Source organism: Physeter macrocephalus, chromosome 12, assembly GCF_002837175.3.
Source record: "Physeter macrocephalus isolate SW-GA chromosome 12, ASM283717v5, whole genome shotgun sequence".
Lineage (NCBI taxonomy): Eukaryota > Metazoa > Chordata > Mammalia > Artiodactyla > Physeteridae > Physeter > Physeter macrocephalus.
In genome coordinates, this window is record NC_041225.1 from 89,101,974 (window position 1) to 89,118,499 (window position 16,526).

General features: G+C 49.9%; 3 protein-coding genes across 4 annotated transcripts; 2 read left to right on the top strand and 1 right to left on the bottom strand.

The window, feature by feature from the left end:
• Positions 1-6,673: 6,673 nt before the first annotated feature.
• On the top strand, positions 6,674-9,475 carry INO80B (INO80 complex subunit B). 2 transcript variants are annotated; one of them, XM_028496835.2, is made up of 5 exons: positions 6,674-6,801; positions 7,032-7,224; positions 7,442-7,560; positions 7,731-7,900; positions 8,858-9,475. In XM_028496835.2, the coding sequence occupies exons 1-5, from the start codon at positions 6,693-6,695 to the stop codon at positions 9,386-9,388; spliced, it is 1,122 nt and encodes a 373-aa protein (XP_028352636.1). In that variant the 5' UTR covers positions 6,674-6,692; the 3' UTR covers positions 9,389-9,475. The 2 variants fall into 2 exon arrangements, with proteins under 2 accessions (XP_028352636.1, XP_028352635.1); XM_028496834.2 differs by having other exon boundaries at positions 6,679-6,801; positions 7,017-7,224.
• A 408-nt stretch (positions 9,476-9,883) lies between these two features.
• WBP1 (WW domain binding protein 1) lies at positions 9,884-12,422 on the top strand. The gene is made up of 4 exons (XM_007107642.4): positions 9,884-10,202; positions 11,177-11,279; positions 11,402-11,578; positions 11,752-12,422. The coding sequence occupies exons 1-4, from the start codon at positions 10,134-10,136 to the stop codon at positions 12,150-12,152; spliced, it is 750 nt and encodes a 249-aa protein (XP_007107704.2). The 5' UTR covers positions 9,884-10,133; the 3' UTR covers positions 12,153-12,422.
• A 171-nt stretch (positions 12,423-12,593) lies between these two features.
• MOGS (mannosyl-oligosaccharide glucosidase) lies at positions 12,594-16,341 on the bottom strand. The gene is made up of 4 exons (XM_007107641.4): positions 15,881-16,341; positions 15,467-15,693; positions 14,777-14,973; positions 12,594-14,545 (listed from the first exon to the last, which is right to left on the bottom strand). The coding sequence occupies exons 1-4, from the start codon at positions 16,230-16,232 to the stop codon at positions 12,802-12,804; spliced, it is 2,520 nt and encodes an 839-aa protein (XP_007107703.2). The 5' UTR covers positions 16,233-16,341; the 3' UTR covers positions 12,594-12,801.
• Positions 16,342-16,526: the final 185 nt, after the last annotated feature.

A 16,526-nucleotide genomic window follows, 5' to 3' on the forward strand; every position in this document is an offset into this window, starting at 1 on the left:
ACACACACACACACACACACACACACACACACACCCCTATGGGACATGGGCCCTAAGGAAGGGTTTAAAAACCCCTGACAAGAGCTGGAGGAATGGAAGGCATTTGGAAAGGAAGTAGAGCTCAAATCCTGCCAGGGAATTTGCACTCAATGTGACTGAAGATTTTGGGAAAGGAGTGACACAACCAAAGTTATATTTTAGAGATCATAGTCTGGCATCCATTTGCATAAATCATTTGGAGGAGGTTGTGACTGGAGTTTGGGAAGCCAGCTTACACTGTTCTCAACCAATGGTAGAGAAACAAGGGCCAAAGTTTCTGTGGAGTTATTATTTTTTAATTAAATTCTTATTTGAAAACACACATACAGTTTTTTAAAACAATCCTATTCCACCACTTAAAAAATAATACAAAGTAAAGAATAAATGAACAAAAGCACACTTTCCCCACCATCAGAGAAAAACACTGAGACACAGCCTGGTGCCATGGCATGCTGATGCCTTATACTGGCTCGTGAGAGACAATTGCTGAATTTTCTGGAATTGTGCATTCCAGCTGTTAAACACAGCTTTAGTTAATAATTGAATCATAAAAACTCACAGCTAAATAAATTATATTAAAGCAAAGGTGATAAAACTCAAAACTCATCACTTCCTAATTATTTTACTGCATTTTCCCATTATCCCTTGAGGTTGTTTACATCTATAGTGTCCGTATGGTTGAAATGCTATGTCATGGTGTGCTACTACATGTCTTGCCAACTCTGTGCTCAGTAATGAAATTGGCCATGGTGGGAGTTTTACACAACAGAAATAGGCGAACACTGTAAACCAGGGCTATTTTTTTTCCCCTGGGGAGATTTCGTTAAATGTTTACCCACATACCACTCGTTCACTGCATAATATCTCCAAATTTTTCCTTTTCTTACATCTGTATCTCTGTCTCCCCAACTATGAAGTTGATATTTGGGAAGGGCTTATTAGCCACCCAGTATTCAAATTATCTTCCTATTTCTACACAGACCCCTACTGTGGACAACTCTGGTAGGCTGAGGCTCTACCCTCTTTATGGCAGCTGGAGAAGGACATTTATCCTCCCACTTCTTCACAGCCCAGGGGTAGGCAGTTGGCCTAAGCCAACCAACTGGAATGCTACCAACTGGACTTTGAATCTTGAAAGAGTGAGAACAAGACCCAGGGAGAATTCATGAGGAGTGGTTGGCTCTGCTAGCAGGGAAATCCTCATCAGCAGGTTCCTGTGGTGAGACTTTGGTGTGCCCTCAGCATAAGCTCAGCCATATGTCCCTAATGCTTGGCCTCCCAAGGGTTCCCACCCCTTATCCAGGGAGAATACAAGATGAACCCGAAACATTTTGTAGTGCTGGGAAGTAAAAAAGTGCTAAAGGAATGATGGAGATGTGTCAGAAGGACACAGAAGTCATCTTAAAGAAATGCCCACTGACCAAATCTGGGACATATTTAAGCATCAAAATAAATAATAGATTACAACTTATTAAATGAAACAGAAATCTATACCGATACAAATAAATACATATGAAACGGAATGTAAGGAGAAAAGAAAGCTCCACTTCAGCATAGAATGCCAACTAACACATGTAGATGGAATAACGGGAGTAGAATACCACTTGGCAATTATTAAGGTAGAGCTGATTCATACAATGTTCATCACTGGCTATTATGCCTGGTAGGTGGAAGTTTGATATAGGGGCCAGGATATCAGAGTAGTTTCGGAGTATTTCTCCAGAAAATACTCATTAACTACAAAGTTGAAAATGGTGACTTTGTCTAGTGGTTAGGACTTGGCGCTTTCATTGCTGGGGTCTGAGTTTGATCCCTGGTTGGGGAACTAAGATCCTGAAAGCCACACAAAATGGCCAAATAAAAAAATTAAAAAACAAATTAGAAAAAAAGAAATGGTGACTTTACACTGGAGAAAACTGGCAGACACCACCTTGAGCAGGTGATCAAGGTTAGCATCATCAGTGGTGGGATAAGCTGACGTCATGTGCCCCCTGATGTGATACACTGAGAAGAACACAGCATAATATTTTTTTGAGTAGTACTCCTGCCAAGAATTTAAGAGTCTTGACTTGAAGAAAAACCAGATGGATCCAGGTTGAGGGACATACTACAGAATCAAAGGCCTATACTTTTTAAAATTGTAAAGGTCACAAAGGATAGGGAAAGAGTGAGGAAATGTTCCAGCAAATTAAAGCAGATCAAAGACATATGATGAGGAAATGTAATGCATGATCCTGGATTTGAATCCTGGCCTAGAAATGAAAGGGAGACATTGGGAAGTGGGTGAAATTTGAATGGAATCTGTGGATAGGATGGTAGTATTGTATCAGTGTTAATTTGAGGAAATACACAGTGAGCTATTTAGGGGTGAAGTGGCATCATGTCTGCAACTTGCTCTCAGAATGATCAGAATAGGAATAATGATAATGGAGAGGAAGGGGAGGAAATAGTAAATGTTAATAATTGTAGAATCTGATTTAAGGAGCTAAGAGAGTTCTATGTACTCTTCTTGCAACTTTTCTGTAAGTTTGAAATTATTTCCTCAAAAATCATATTTAAAAAATAAGCTAAGAACTTTTTCAGAAGGACAAAATTCTTCCTTTCAGCCTTACAAACCTGCTCAAACCTCTCTGACACTAAACAAAGCAAAACTAAAAACAAAACAAAATAATGAAGCCCATGGCTACTTACTGTCACCATTTCCTCCCTGCTGGGCATCAGGATGTTGAGGAAACACCACTGGGCCTAGTGTCAGGAAGGCTCTGTTTGATGCTGGCTCTGCCACTCCCTAACTGTGTGGCTGTTGCTAAATCATTTAACCTCTCTAAGCCTCAGTTTCCTCATGAGGGAACAATAGCATCTCCCATATGGAGCTGCCATGGGGATCAAGGGAGGGAAGGGATATGAAAGCAGGTTATAAACGCTAATATGTTTGACAAATACTAACTGCAGGTGATCCCTCACTTTAACTCAGTTCATCATAGCCTTCGTCTGCTGATAATCTCTGCCCTTGGGTACCTTTATTGCCTCTTTTGATCTCTTCCCAACCCTGCCTGCCCCTCTGCCTGCCTGTTCAGGACTGGGGTCCGCTTGGGTTTGTTCCTGGTCCTTTCCTCTTCATCTGATTGATCATTCTGGAATGTCTCATCTATTCCCATCCCTTGAGGGGGACCTCCATTTTTATGCTGATGATGATGCCCCAAATCACACATTCTGCATTGACTTCTCCTTCAGTATTCCATCTCCATCTGGGCATTCCCACATGCACTTTATTTTATTTTATTTTTATTAATTTTTATTAGAGTATAGTTGCTTTACAATGTTGTGTTAGTTGCTGCTGTGCAGAAAAGTGAATCGGTTATACGTATATATATATCCACTCTTTTTTAGATTTTCTTCCCATTTAGGTCACCACAGAGCACTGAATAGAGTTCCCTGTGCTATAGAGTAGGTTCTCATTATTTATCTATTTTACACATAGTAGTGTATATATGTCAATCCCAATCTCCCAGTTTATCCCACCCCCCCTTTCCCCCTTGGTAACCATAAGTTTGTTCTCTACATCTGTGACTCTATTTCTGCTTTGCAAAAAAGTTCATCTGTATTATTTTTTCTAGATTCCACATATAAGCAAGTTATATGATATTTGTTTTTCTCTTTCTGACTTACTTCACTCTGTGTGATAATCTCTAGGTCCATCCACGTCTCTGCAAATGGCATTGTTTCGTTCCTTTTTATGGCTGAGTAATATTCCATTGTATATATGTACCACATCTTCTTTATCCATTCCTCTGTCGATGGACATTTAGGTTGCTTCCATATCCTGGCTATTGTAAATAGTGCTGCAATGAATATCAGGGTGCATGCATCCTTTCGAATTCTGGTTTTCTCCAGATATATGCCCAGGAGTGGGATTGCTGAATCATATCGTAGCTCTATTCTTAGTTTTTTAAGGAACCTCCGTATTGTTCTCCATAGTGGCTGTACCAATTTACATTGCCACCAATTGTGAAAGAGGGTTCCCTTTTCTCCACACCCCTTCCAGCATTTACTGTGTGTAGATTTTTTGATGATGGCCATTCTGACAGGTGTGAGGTGATACCTCTTTGTAGTTTTGATTTCCCACATGCACTTTAAATTCACCTTGGGTAACACTAAATGATTTTCTTCTTACTTGCTTCTCTTCCTATGTTCTAATCTTTATTTAAAACACTATGGGGACTTCCCTGGTGGCGCAGTGGTTAAGATTCCGCCTGCCAATGCAGGGGACACGGGTTTGAGCCCTGGTCCGGGAAGATCCCACATGCCATGGTGCACGAGCCACAACTACTGAGCCTGTGTGCCACAACTACTGAAGCCTGCGTGCCTACAGCCCGTGCTCCGCAACAAGAGAAGCCACCACGATGAGAAGCCTGCGCACCGCAACGAAGAGTAGCCCCCGCTCGCCACAACTAGAGAAAGCCCATGAGCAGCAACGAAGAACCAACGCAGCCAAAAATAAATAAATAAATTTATTTAAAAAACAAAACAAAACACTATGTTCTCTCTAATACTTGGGCTAGAAATATAGAAGTCATTTTAAAATTTTTATTTATTTATTTATTTATTTTAGCTGAGCTGGGTCTTAGTTGTGGCGTGCGGACTCTTTTTTTAAAAAATATTTATTTATTTATTTGGCTGCGCTGGGCCTTAGTTGCGGCATGTGAACTCCTAGTTGCTGCATGTGGGATCTAGTTCCCTGACCCGGGCCCCTTGCATTGGGAGGGCAGAGTCTTACCTGCTGGCCTACCAAAGAAGTCCCTAGAAGTCATTTATTATTGTTGCTGTTTGCTTTTTGAACATCTGCTATGTGCCAGATACTACCCTAGGTACTTTGCATTCTTGATTTGCTTTATTCCTTGAGAGAATCCTATGCAGGAGACACTACTTCATTCCATTTTACAGAGCTGGAATATGAGGTTCAGAGAGGTTAAATAACTGTGAACCCAAGGTTACATAGCCAATAAACTGGAATTTGATAATAGGCTTCTCTGACTCCAAAGTTCATTCTCTTAATCTTAATCACTATACTACATTGACTTCTTCCTGAATTCTCATATATAATTGTTCATCAATTCCTTTAAATTTCATCAATGAAATGCCTCTTGAATCAGTTCTTCCCTTACTATGTTCACTACTGCTACCTTGTCCAGACATGTATCCCATATATATTATATACAGTGCTTTTTTCTAATTATAAATGTGATATGTAGGCTGTAAGAAAATTCATTACAAAAAATACTAAGCAATCTTTTTAAATGAAAGAAAAGAGACAGAGAGAAAAGGAAAGGAAAGGAAAGGAAAGGAAATTCACTACAGATTTAGATAGTGAAATTTCCCCAAGCCCATCTTCCAAAGATAATCACCGTTAACGGTATAGTATACATTCCTTAATGTTTTTTCTGTGAATGTAGTAACATATTATGCCTTTTTAAATGGGATCACCGCAGGACTTCCTTGGTGGCGCAGTGGTTAAGAATCCGCCTGCCAATGCAGGGGACACAGGTCTGACTCCTGGTCCCCGAAGGTCCCACATGCTGCAGAGCAACTAAGCCAGGGCGCCTCAACTACTGAGCCTGCATGCCACAGCTACTGAAGCCTGCGTGCCTAGAGTCCATGCTCCGCAACTAGGGAAAGCCCTTGGGCAGCAACGAAGACCCAGTGCAGCCAAAAATAAACCAATTAATTAATTTCAAAAAATTAAAAAATAAATGGGATCACCTCATCTTGAAACTTGCCTTTCTTATTTCATGTGTCAGCACGTACAAATCTACCTTGTTCCTTTTTTAAAATTAGGTAAAACATACATGTTTTAGACAAAGTACAATAGGCACAAAAGGGTATATTATGAAGAATAAGTCTCCCTTCACCCTCGTTCTCCCAACTATCCATTGGAATTGCTGTCACCAGTTTCTTGGGTAGCCTTCTGGGGCCTCATTTCTTTTAATGGCAGCATAGCTTCCCACTGTATGGATGTATCAAATCCCTGTACCAAATTATTTTGGTTTTTCTTTAGAGGCACACTTAGATTGTTTCCAATGCTATATTACCCACATGGATATAAATTCCATGTCAATCTTATCAATTACTTATCAGCTCTTAGCTTTTGTGTTCCAGATTGGATAGATGCACCATAATTCAATTATCCATTTCTCTACTGATATAGAATTTAGGCTTAAATATCATTTGCCCTGCTGGTAGGGCACTTGTGCTGTTAAGCCCTTCTGCCATTTTGCCGGCAATACAGTTTCTTACGTACTCCACCAAATTGTAAGCTACTCAAAGGCAGAGAGAAGTGTTCATATTCAACTTTGTATTCTCGTAGCCTAGCCCCGAATTTGGTCTGGAATATACGTTCATCACGCTTGAGTGTAATAATAATTGAATCGCCCGCGCTGAGTTCTGATATCGATTGTGTGGATGCGGAGCCAGCAGAAAGCCGTGGCCCTCTGACCGCTCCCGGTCTCAAAGAGCCCGGAACCCTTGTTGGAAGGAGCGTTGTTTCTTCCGGAGGATTTTTAACCGCAAAGCTTGCCCCGCACAAGCATGGTTGCTACGCACCGGAAGTACCCGGTTACTTGCTGGGATAAGTTGCTCCGTGGGGCGGAAAAGGTATGTCTGCTGGTGTTCCGACTATTTTCAGCCCCTTTTCCTTGCAGGACCCCATGAGTAAGCTGTGGCGGCGCGGGAGCACCTCTGGGGCTATGGAGGCCCCTGAGCCGGGTAAGCGCGGATCGATAAAGCAACTTAGGCCTTCGCAGAAAAGGAGTCCCTTTCTTGCTCCTCCGAGCTTCCTGGGTACTTCGCCACAGGTGGAAGGAGAAAGGCGGGGCTGTTGTTATGGTAACAACGAATACCGCGGGAAGAGTAGGGCCCCTCAGGGGTATTGGGTTCTTCTGGGCTTTCCCTGACCCGCTCCTGATGTACACCGTTGACAGGCTCTCCTTCTGCAGGGGAAGCCCTGGAGTTGAGTTTGGCGGGTGCCCACGGCCACGGAGTGCACAAGAAAAAGCACAAGAAGCACAAGAAGAAACACAAGAAGAAACACTACCAGGAAGAGGAGGCTGGGCCCACGCAGCCGTCTCCTGCCAAGCCCCAGCTCAAACTCAAAATCAAGTTGGGCGGGCAGGTCCTGGGCACCAAAAGGTGAGGCCAAGAGAGCCGAGGTTTTACTTGGGGGACTTCAGGAGCAGGTAGAGATAGAAGCAGAAGCTGGCTGTGCTTTTCAGAAGACAGAGAATGGACGCTGTGACTTCAGGGCCCAGGTTAATGCAGCAAGAACCCAAGAGGGTGTAGGGAAGGCTGGATGTACTGAGCAGGAGGAGACAATTGCTCAGCTTACAGAGTGGTTGCTTCTCTGCAGTGTTCCTACCTTCACTGTGATACCTGAGGGTCCTCGCTCACCCTCTCCCCTTATGGTTGTGGACAATGAAGAGGAACCTGTGGAAGGAGTCCCCCTTGAGCAGTACCGTGCCTGGCTGGGTGAGAAGGGTCTGGAGGTGGGGAAACTGGGTTTCTCATTATACCTGGTTAAGGGAAGAGGGTTCGTTCTGAGGAAGGTGAGAATTTTGCGTGTCCCAGTATTAACTTGGCCAAATTAGGGTTCCCCATCTGAACAATTCCACATTTAGCTCTCCAACTTTCCTTTCCAGATGAAGACAGTAATCTGTCCCCCTCCCCCCTTCGGGACTTGTCCGGGGCCTTAGGGGGTCAGGAGGAAGAGGAAGAACAAAGGTGGCTGGATGCCTTGGAGAAGGGGGAGCTGGATGACAATGGAGATCTCAAGAAGGAGATCAATGAACGGCTGCTCACTGCTCGACAGGTAAGTTAGTTCATTCTTTATTTGCTTGCCAAATTTATATTGAGAACTTTCCATGTCCCAAGAACTTTGCTAGGCAGCAGGGATATCAGCAGTGGAGAAAAGACAGACAAGGTTTCTGTTCTTATGGAGCTGGTATTCTTGTGCAGTAAATAAATAATTTCAAAAAACTGTAAGGTTTATAACAAAAATAGGGTGATGAAATACAAAGAAGTAGAAAAGAAACAACAGTAGATAGGGTAGTCTGGAAAGACCTCTCTAAAGAGATAACATTTATAATACCAGAGGAGCTTTCCCGGCAGAGAGACCAGCAGGGGCAAAGACCCTGAGAGCGGAACATGCCTAATCATTGTCAAGGAGAAGAATAAGTGTGCTACCACAAAAGGGTTGTTTACAGAGAAGTGATGTATTTGATTTATATTTCAGTAGATTTCTTTGGTTTCTTAGTGGTGGTAAGGGATAGAAGCAAGACCAGGTAGGAAGCTGTTGAAGTAGGTAAGAGATGGTGGTGGCTTGAACCAAGGTGAAGTGGTAGAGATGGAGAAAATCAGATGGATTCTGGATATATTTAGGAAACAGACACTTGTTGGGGGAAGGAGAGGAATCAAGGATAACCGTTGGTTTTTGGCTTGAGCAGTTATCCAATTGATGCTATCCATTGAGATTCAAAGATTTAAAACAACAACAAAAAGCCTCCAGAGAGCTGGTACAGAGTTTTGGTACACAAGGCAGGAAGGTAACATTACTAATACTTTTCACCTTGAGAGTCAAGGATGTAAAGCTGGAAATCTGGAGACCTGAGAGGAGGCAGTATTAAGGGCTCCTGGAGAGGGTGCTTATTTCACCCCTTCTCTCAAGGCCTGTTCTCCTCAAGACCCTGCTTTCCATGTCCCCTCTTCCCCTTCCCCCGTCAGGCAGACCTCACTTCTCTATTTTGACATCTCTTCCGTCTCTCCCTAGCGAGCTCTGCTGCAGAAGGCTCGAAGTCAGCCTTCCCCGATTCTGTCACTACCTGTGGCTGGGGGCTGCCCGGCCCCCGCTCTCACCGAGGAGATGCTGTTGAAGCGTGAGGAGCGGGCACGGAAGAGGCGGCTGCAGGCGGCTCGGCGGGCGGAGGAGCACAAGAACCAGACTATTGAGCGCCTCACCAAGACTGTGGCGCCCAGCGGGCGAGGAGGCCGAGGGGCCGCGCGGGGCGAGAGGCGGGGAGGGCGGGCCGCGGCCCCGGCCCCCATGGTGCGCTACAGCAGCGGGGCACAAGGTTCCACCCTTTCCTTCCCACCTGGCGTCCCCGCCCCCGCGCCTGTGTCTCAGCGGCCATCCCCATCTGCCCCTGCTCCTCGGTGCTCTGTTCCCGGCTGTCCACATCCGCGCCGCTATGCCTGCTCCCGCACAGGCCAGGCACTCTGCAGCCTTCAGTGCTACCGTATCAACCTGCAGATGCGGCTGGGTGGGCCTCAGGGCCCCGGATCCCCACTTCTGGCTTCTTAAGGCCCTCACCCAATCTGGACTCTGTGCCTTCTCCTCTGTCCCCGGTTTTCAGTGTCTTCCCCACCCTATTAAATTTCATCCAGTGCCTGGACTTGTACAGAATTGGGGTAATGAGATATGGGTAGGCCAATTCCGCGTAAACACATCTTGCCCCCACCGAAGCTTGCGTCGACGCCTGGGAAACGTCCACCAGGCCCAAGAACAGTAGCCAGCCCGCGCCCAGACTCCAGCCGACATTTGTGACCCAGCCTTTTCCAGGGGGGTTACCTGACGTGGTTAAGCGTTTGGCGTCATCTGGAAAATAGGGCTCAAGCCAATCAGCGGGAACTTTGCTGTCCTGGACGGCCGCTCATTGGTTGATAACGCAAAGCCTGTTCTGTTGTCCATATTGGCTGTTGTCGCTGTCAGTCAGGGCCATGGGTCGAACCTTACCCCACTCTTTGTCTGTGCAAGCTCTTGTTGTCTGGGAGAGTGGCGGAGGCGCTGCTGTAGATTGGTCACAGGGAGAAGCCTGTGATCTTTCCTATTGGCCCATCTGTCGGAGGGTGATGTGGATTGGTAGGACGGAACAACCTGGGTGCTAGTTGGCAGAGCTCTCGCTGGATGGAAGGTCCGGTCGCGGAGTGATGTTGGAGGCAGCGAAGATGGGCCGGGCAGGGACCATGGCGGTGGCGGCAGAGGTGGCAGGGGCGGGGTGGCTGGCGGTAGAGGAGACTGTGGTCTTCAGGGGGCTGTAGGCGGAGGCATGGCTCGGGCCACCGGCGGGAACGGCAGCGAGGAGGACTGGGGGGCACTTCGGGTGCCGCAACAGCAGGTATCCCAACAGCTCCAAAAGCCTATCACGACAGCCATTTATTTCTCGTTCCCCTTTCCTTGTCCCTGCCTTTTGGGGGGTGGAGGAGGAACTCACGGAGCCAAAGGTACTGCGAAGTTCCTAGATATGTTCTTTGCACTCTTTGTCTAAACTTTGTACTGTAGATGCGGTTGACTTTTGCCTGCAGCTTCATTAGACTCCCATCCCGTGGCTGCAGTGGAAGCTTGCAGTGGCTCTCCAGTGACCAGAGGCATAGCAAGGCCCCAGGGAGGCTCCCTCTGTTTTGCAACTGTTATTTGTGATGTTTTTCTATGTGCCTATTGTCACAACCGAGTCTGGCAACATCTTCTCTTGAGGGAGCAATTTGGAGAAGAGCTGGAACCCAGACTCGCGCCTTGGATGCCATCCTTTAGCATCCGCAGCAATCCCATCTGGTTGGGAGCCCTGCTCTGGGTTTCACACTGACCCTCCTCTACCCTAGGAAGCCTGAGACCCAGGGGTGGAAGTATCCAGCTTGGGAGTGGGGATTGGCAGACCATGGGGAATGATGATGAAAACAGCTTTGGAAATTACCTTAAACTCCATACCCATTGTCTGAGACTTTGAGATAGCTCAGACTGTCTTCTGGCTTCTGCCAAAATACTCCCTTAACAGAAAACACCCTGGGGAGCCGGACCTGAGTATGAGAGAAGTCTCTTATATGCAGAGCTGAAATCTGCCTCTTTGTACGTCCACACCTTGCATCTTAATCTTGGTCTCTAGACTGATTCTTGCTATTCCAAATCCTCTTCCATGCTGGCAGCCCTTCAGATATTTGAACACTCCTCTCAGCATCACTCTTCCCTCTCCCCATAGATTTCTATGAGCTAAACTTAGTTCACAGGGTGGGATTGTGTATGTGTATGCAGGGGTTGGGGATGGACAGTGCCTTGGGCTGGAACCTCCCTTGGTTCTAAGTGCCTCCTTGCTCCCAGCTTCGAGAGCTGTGCCCAGGAGTGAACAACCAGCCTTACCTCTGTGAGAGTGGTCACTGCTGCGGGGAGACTGGCTGCTGCACGTACTACTATGAGCTCTGGTGTGAGTCTTCAGGAGGGCTCTTCTTGGGTCCTTCTACCCCCCCGCCTTTGGACCTCAGCCTTCAAGGACCCTTCTCTGCCTGGGAGGAGGTATCTAAGACTCTCCCTCCTCACTTCCTGCAGGGTTCTGGCTGCTCTGGACTGTCCTCATTCTCTTTAGCTGCTGTTGTGCCTTCCGCCATAGACGAGCTAAACTCCGGCTGCAGCAACAGCAGCGGCAGCGTGAGATCAACTTGTTGGCCTACCACGGGGCATGCCATGGGGCTGGCCCTGTCCCTCCCGGTTCACTGCTTGATCTTCGTGAGTGACTTGAGGCTCTGGGCTCACTACCAGTGGTCCCTCCCAAAACAGGACCCTGATTTCATCCCACACTCCCATTTCAAACATTTCAAAGCACTCTTTTTGCTAATAGGAAAGAGACCACCACCCCACCCCTTGTTGCCTTCCACCAACCATGCCATTCTCTCCTGCAGGCCTCCTCAGCACCTTCAAACCCCCAGCCTATGAGGATGTGGTTCACCGCCCAGGCACACCGCCGCCTCCTTACACTGCAGCCTCAGGCTGCCCCTCGACTGCTTCCAGTGAATGCACCTGCTGCTCCTCTGCTTCTAGCTGCCCTGCCCACCAAGAGGGAACAAATGTGGAAGGTGTTTCCTCCCACCAGAGTGACCCTCCTCATCAGGAGGGTGAGCCTGGGGCAGGGGTGAGCCCTGCCCCCACACCACCCTTCTGCCGCTATCGCCGCCTGACTGGGGACTCAGGTATTGAGCTCTGCCCTTGTCCTGACTCCAGTGAGGGGGAGCCAGTCAAGGAGGCTAGGGCTAGTGCCACCCCACCAGATATGGAGGACCAGTCCCCTGTGCACGGCCCCTAAATCCTGTACCCCAGGTCTCTCCTGTGGGGCTGGCTTCCAATGAAGGGGACATCCCATAAGCAATTTGGGGAGGGTGGGTGGCTTACTTGCCCACCAGAAACAGCCATGCTCCCAACTCCCTGAGTTCTCCTCAGCCTCTCCCTGCCCTCCTAGAATCGGTCTGAAAGGGCTGGAGTCCTGAGGAGAAGGGCAGTGTTTGGGGGACTGTGCTAGCTCTGTCTCCTAAGACATACACAGGAGCCTTTGATCTCATTAAAGAGATGTGAACCAGCTGCTTGTGGATTTGGGTGGACTAGTGCTCAACTTACTGCATTGCACTTGATTGGAGGGGACAGTCAATGGCCACTTTTTCCACCTACTCTGAAGGACAGCAGGCAGCCCTAAGGCCTGGACTGAGCTAAGACCTCTTGGTGAGGCAAAGTTGGCAAAAGCAATAGAGGTTGGCATGGTTTTCCCATTTATTTAGAAAAATAGACTCTGAATTCACATTCACTCCAGGGCTATGTGGGATGTCAGTAAGGAGACACCTGAGATGAGCTGAGGAGGGTTTGAAGCACTGGTACCTGAGGGCTGGGGGCAGAAGTGAGAGACCTTGTTCCTCGACTCCAGAGTAGCATAAGGGGCCTAGCTCCCCTCCCATGTTCCCCCTTCAATAGTCTTCAGCCATGGCCAGTAGGACAAGGCTGGTCCAGCCCTGGAAAGGGCGGCAGCCCATGCCTCGCCCATCCTGGTCACTGTATTGCTCCCACAGGAAGCCCGTGGCCTGGTACTGGCGCCTCACATTGCTCACCAGATTGGCACGGAGCTCTCTGTGGAGCTTAGCAGCACGGGCCTGGTAGGGACCCTCCAGATGCCCATAGTAGTGAAGAGCCCCCAATGCCAGGTAGTTGACATTGATCCACACAGCACCTCGCCAGTAGGGAGGATCATGCTCTGAATTGCGCTGGCTGTAAAAGGGGCTGGTTGCTGCAAGGGAGCGCAAACCAAAAGGGCTCCAGAGCTGGCGGCTATCAGCTAGAACATCCAGCAGGGGTCCAAGGCGGGATGAGTTGGGGTCCAGCAGCCTCAGCAGGAAGGGGAAAAGACTGACATAGCCCAAGGCATCCACATATTGTAAGCGAGGGTTGGGCCGGCCCACCACTCGCACCAGCCCCTGAGGGGGTCTAGTCTTCAGCTGCACTGCTTTTGTGTGATTCCCAAAGTCTGCAAAGACTCCTAGCTCTGGGGCCCAATGCAGCTCATCCAGGCTCTCCTCTGCTTCCAGGGAGGCAGCCAGTGGGCCCAGCTCTGCAGCTGCCTCAGCCTCTCCCAGCTGCTCCGTTAGCCGCATCAGCACACGGGCACCCAGTGCCACCCAGCACCGCAGGTCCAGGTGCCGCTCAGTGGGTGAAGGGTGTGAAGCCCGGGGATAGTCATCCAACCCTGAAGGCAGTGTCTTGGGGTTCAGTAGGGTCGGCAAGGCTGGGTCCCGGCCCCGCCAGCGGTAAGATAGTGGCACTGGCCCTGCCTGGCTCTGATGAAGCCAGGAGAACCAGGCACGCAGGCGGGGGAAGGCCCTGCGGAGGAAGGCATAGTCGGCAGGGTCACCACCCTCTAGCATGTGGGCTACAGGCAAAAGCAGAGTTGGGGGGTTGGCATGGGCTGTCCGTTGCACCAGGAACTCTGAGGGCACCCGGGCTCGGGCCTCATCCCCCAGCACCTGCTCCCGCCCAATCCAGCCGTCAGCATTTAGCAGCCCCAGCCAGTGGCCTATGGCCTCCCGGGTGAGCCGGGGATCCCACCGTTGGATCACCAGCTGGTGAAAGCCCTCGTCCCACAGGAAACCTCGAGGGAAGAATGACCGGGAGGGCACTGCTGTGAAAAGAGGGACAGGTGGAAAGAGGACTGGGTCCACCTTCTGTTTAGGCCCCTCAACCTCCATGTCTGGCAACACCAGACCCTGTCCATAGAAGTAGCCAATACCACCAAGAAGACCACTGAGGGCAACCTGACCCAAAGCCTGCTCCTCAGGGCTCAGGCCCTTCTCCTTCAGCCGGAAGGTCTTCTCAAAGCGCTCTCTAAAGGCTTCAGCATGGCTTTCCAGGGCCTGGGTCAGCAGGCTGCCTGCCAACTGCTCTAGGGCTTGGCTTCCTCCTGCCTGGGCACTGCCTGATTCAAACACCAACTCCACAGAAAAGGGGACTTTCAGTGTCACCTGTTGTATCAGAAATTGCCCTTGTCCCTGTCCTTGCCCACTTGGGCCTCTGTCCTCCCACTTCAGAGATCCTGGCAAGCCGAGGTAGCGTTCAGGGGAAGCCCCTGGGGGCCGATGCTGAAACCAGTTATTTAGGCGGCTCTTCACCATCTCTGTCAGCAAGGGAAGTCCTGGGTTGGAGGACCAGAAGACATTGTAGCTTGAAAGGAAAAAGATAAACAGGAAATATTACTCAGGAGGAAGTGGTGGGGATTGTAAAGCGAAAATATGAGGTGATCAGGAGTCAGGATGGGAGAGTCTTGGCAATGCAGGGAACATGGAGCCTGGTGAGAAGGGAAATACCTGGTGAAAAGAGGGTAGAATGGGGGAGATGGAAATCAGGCTAAGTCAGCATCCATACCACCACCCCACACTCTCTTCCCCCAGTTACCTGCCATACTTGGAGGTTGTATTTCCTGGACTGGTTGGTGGCATAAGTGTAAAGCGGAAGTCACCAAGTTCACTGGTGTGTCCACTGATGAACTTCAACTGCCCCTTAGCCCCAACCTCTGGCACTAGGACTTCTTTGCCATCTGTTACCACATAGAAGAACAAGGACACCAAAGGGAGAGCAGAGGTACCTGAAGCCTGGGAGACCAATGAGGACATAAAAACACAGCATTAGGTTAGCAGTCTCTCCCCTGAGAATCAGCCTTAGGGAAAGGGACACCAGGTGAGAGCAACATAGTAAACAACATACATCTAGCAGTGTTGAGGGTCACTGAAAGTTAAGCACCAGTGGGATGAGATAAAGAGCTCTGCACACAGTTCTCTGGGAAATAATAGTACTTTTGTCCCATGTACTATGCTAAGAACTCTACATATTATTTCCTTTAATTCTTACAATTCTGTGAGTTAGGTACTATTTTTACTTCCATTTTACAGACAAGAAAACCAAGGCTTAGAGATAGTAAAAAGAGATGGTCATACAGGCAAGTGTTTAAGGCAGGCAGCAGATTCAAACCAGGCAGCCAGGCTCAGAGCCCCTGCTATTAAGCCCCACTTTATCCTGCATTTGCACGCAGCAAAGGAAGGGTGGAGGAAGTCTGGGCTAGAGGAAGGGTGTCCTGAGGGCCCTGACCTGAGGCTCTACAGTCACTCTCCAGCTCCAGTTCCCTCCGTGTTGACCCCCAGGCCTCTTGACGAACTCAGTGGTGAGCCTTAAGGCCCCATCCTGGATGTGTTGCCGCCCGAAGGAGAGACCGTCGTGGAACTCCCAGCCATAGGGACCCACGCCGTCCCCCTGCTCACACGTGTGCCTGAGCTTAGGGGTCCCCGGGGTGGTGCCTTGCTGCGCCCACATCAGTCCTGGGGGTAGAATGGCCAGGTAAGTCAAAGAGAGAGCAGGGGACCTGTCCCTCTGGGTCGCCGAGAACTTCAGGGTCATCCCTCTTAATAACACTCCTGATCCACTCCTCACCACCCTTGATCTGGCGCGAAGCTGGGGCGCCCAGATTAAGTGCCCGCCTGCCTGCCCGCCCCGGGTCCAGGTTACCGGTGAGGAGGGGCTGCGGACTGCGGGTCTTCATGCCGAAGTAAACGTGAGGGCGGTAGGTGCCCCAGAAGAGGTCCGGGGCCACGGCGGGGCTGGAAGAGTCGGGAGGCAGCGCCGGGGGCGCGGAGTGCAGCGTGACAGCCCGCCGCGCACGGTGCCATGCCAGCAGCCAGCATCCCGACAGGCCCAGGGCCAGAGACAGGACCACGACGGCCAGAGCCGCTCCCGCAGCCGCGCCCCGGGCCCTGCCGCCCCGGCCTTCCCGTCGCGCGGGGCCGCCCCGAGCCGACCTCTCAGAGGTCCGCGCTCCGTCTGCCGGCGCTCCGCGGCGCCGCCGCTCGCCCCGAGCCATCCTTGCACGGAAATAGGCGTCGCGGGGACCCGGAGAGATGGAAACAGAGCCCGGGTCCCGGCTTGCCTCCTAGGTTCGCGCGCAGCGCCGGGAACACGACTGATGTGTCAGCCGCACCCACCGGCCGGTGCCTCCCCCTCCGCTTCCGCCGGAAGTCCCGCCCCGCCACGTCAGGTTAAGCCCCACAGCATCACAGCGCGGCGTGGCGTAGGGCTGGCTGGTACCCGGGGTCGGCCCTCTGGGCCGCATCCACTGGATCGGCGTTTATTTTGCGTTCTCACGCAGTTGACAGGC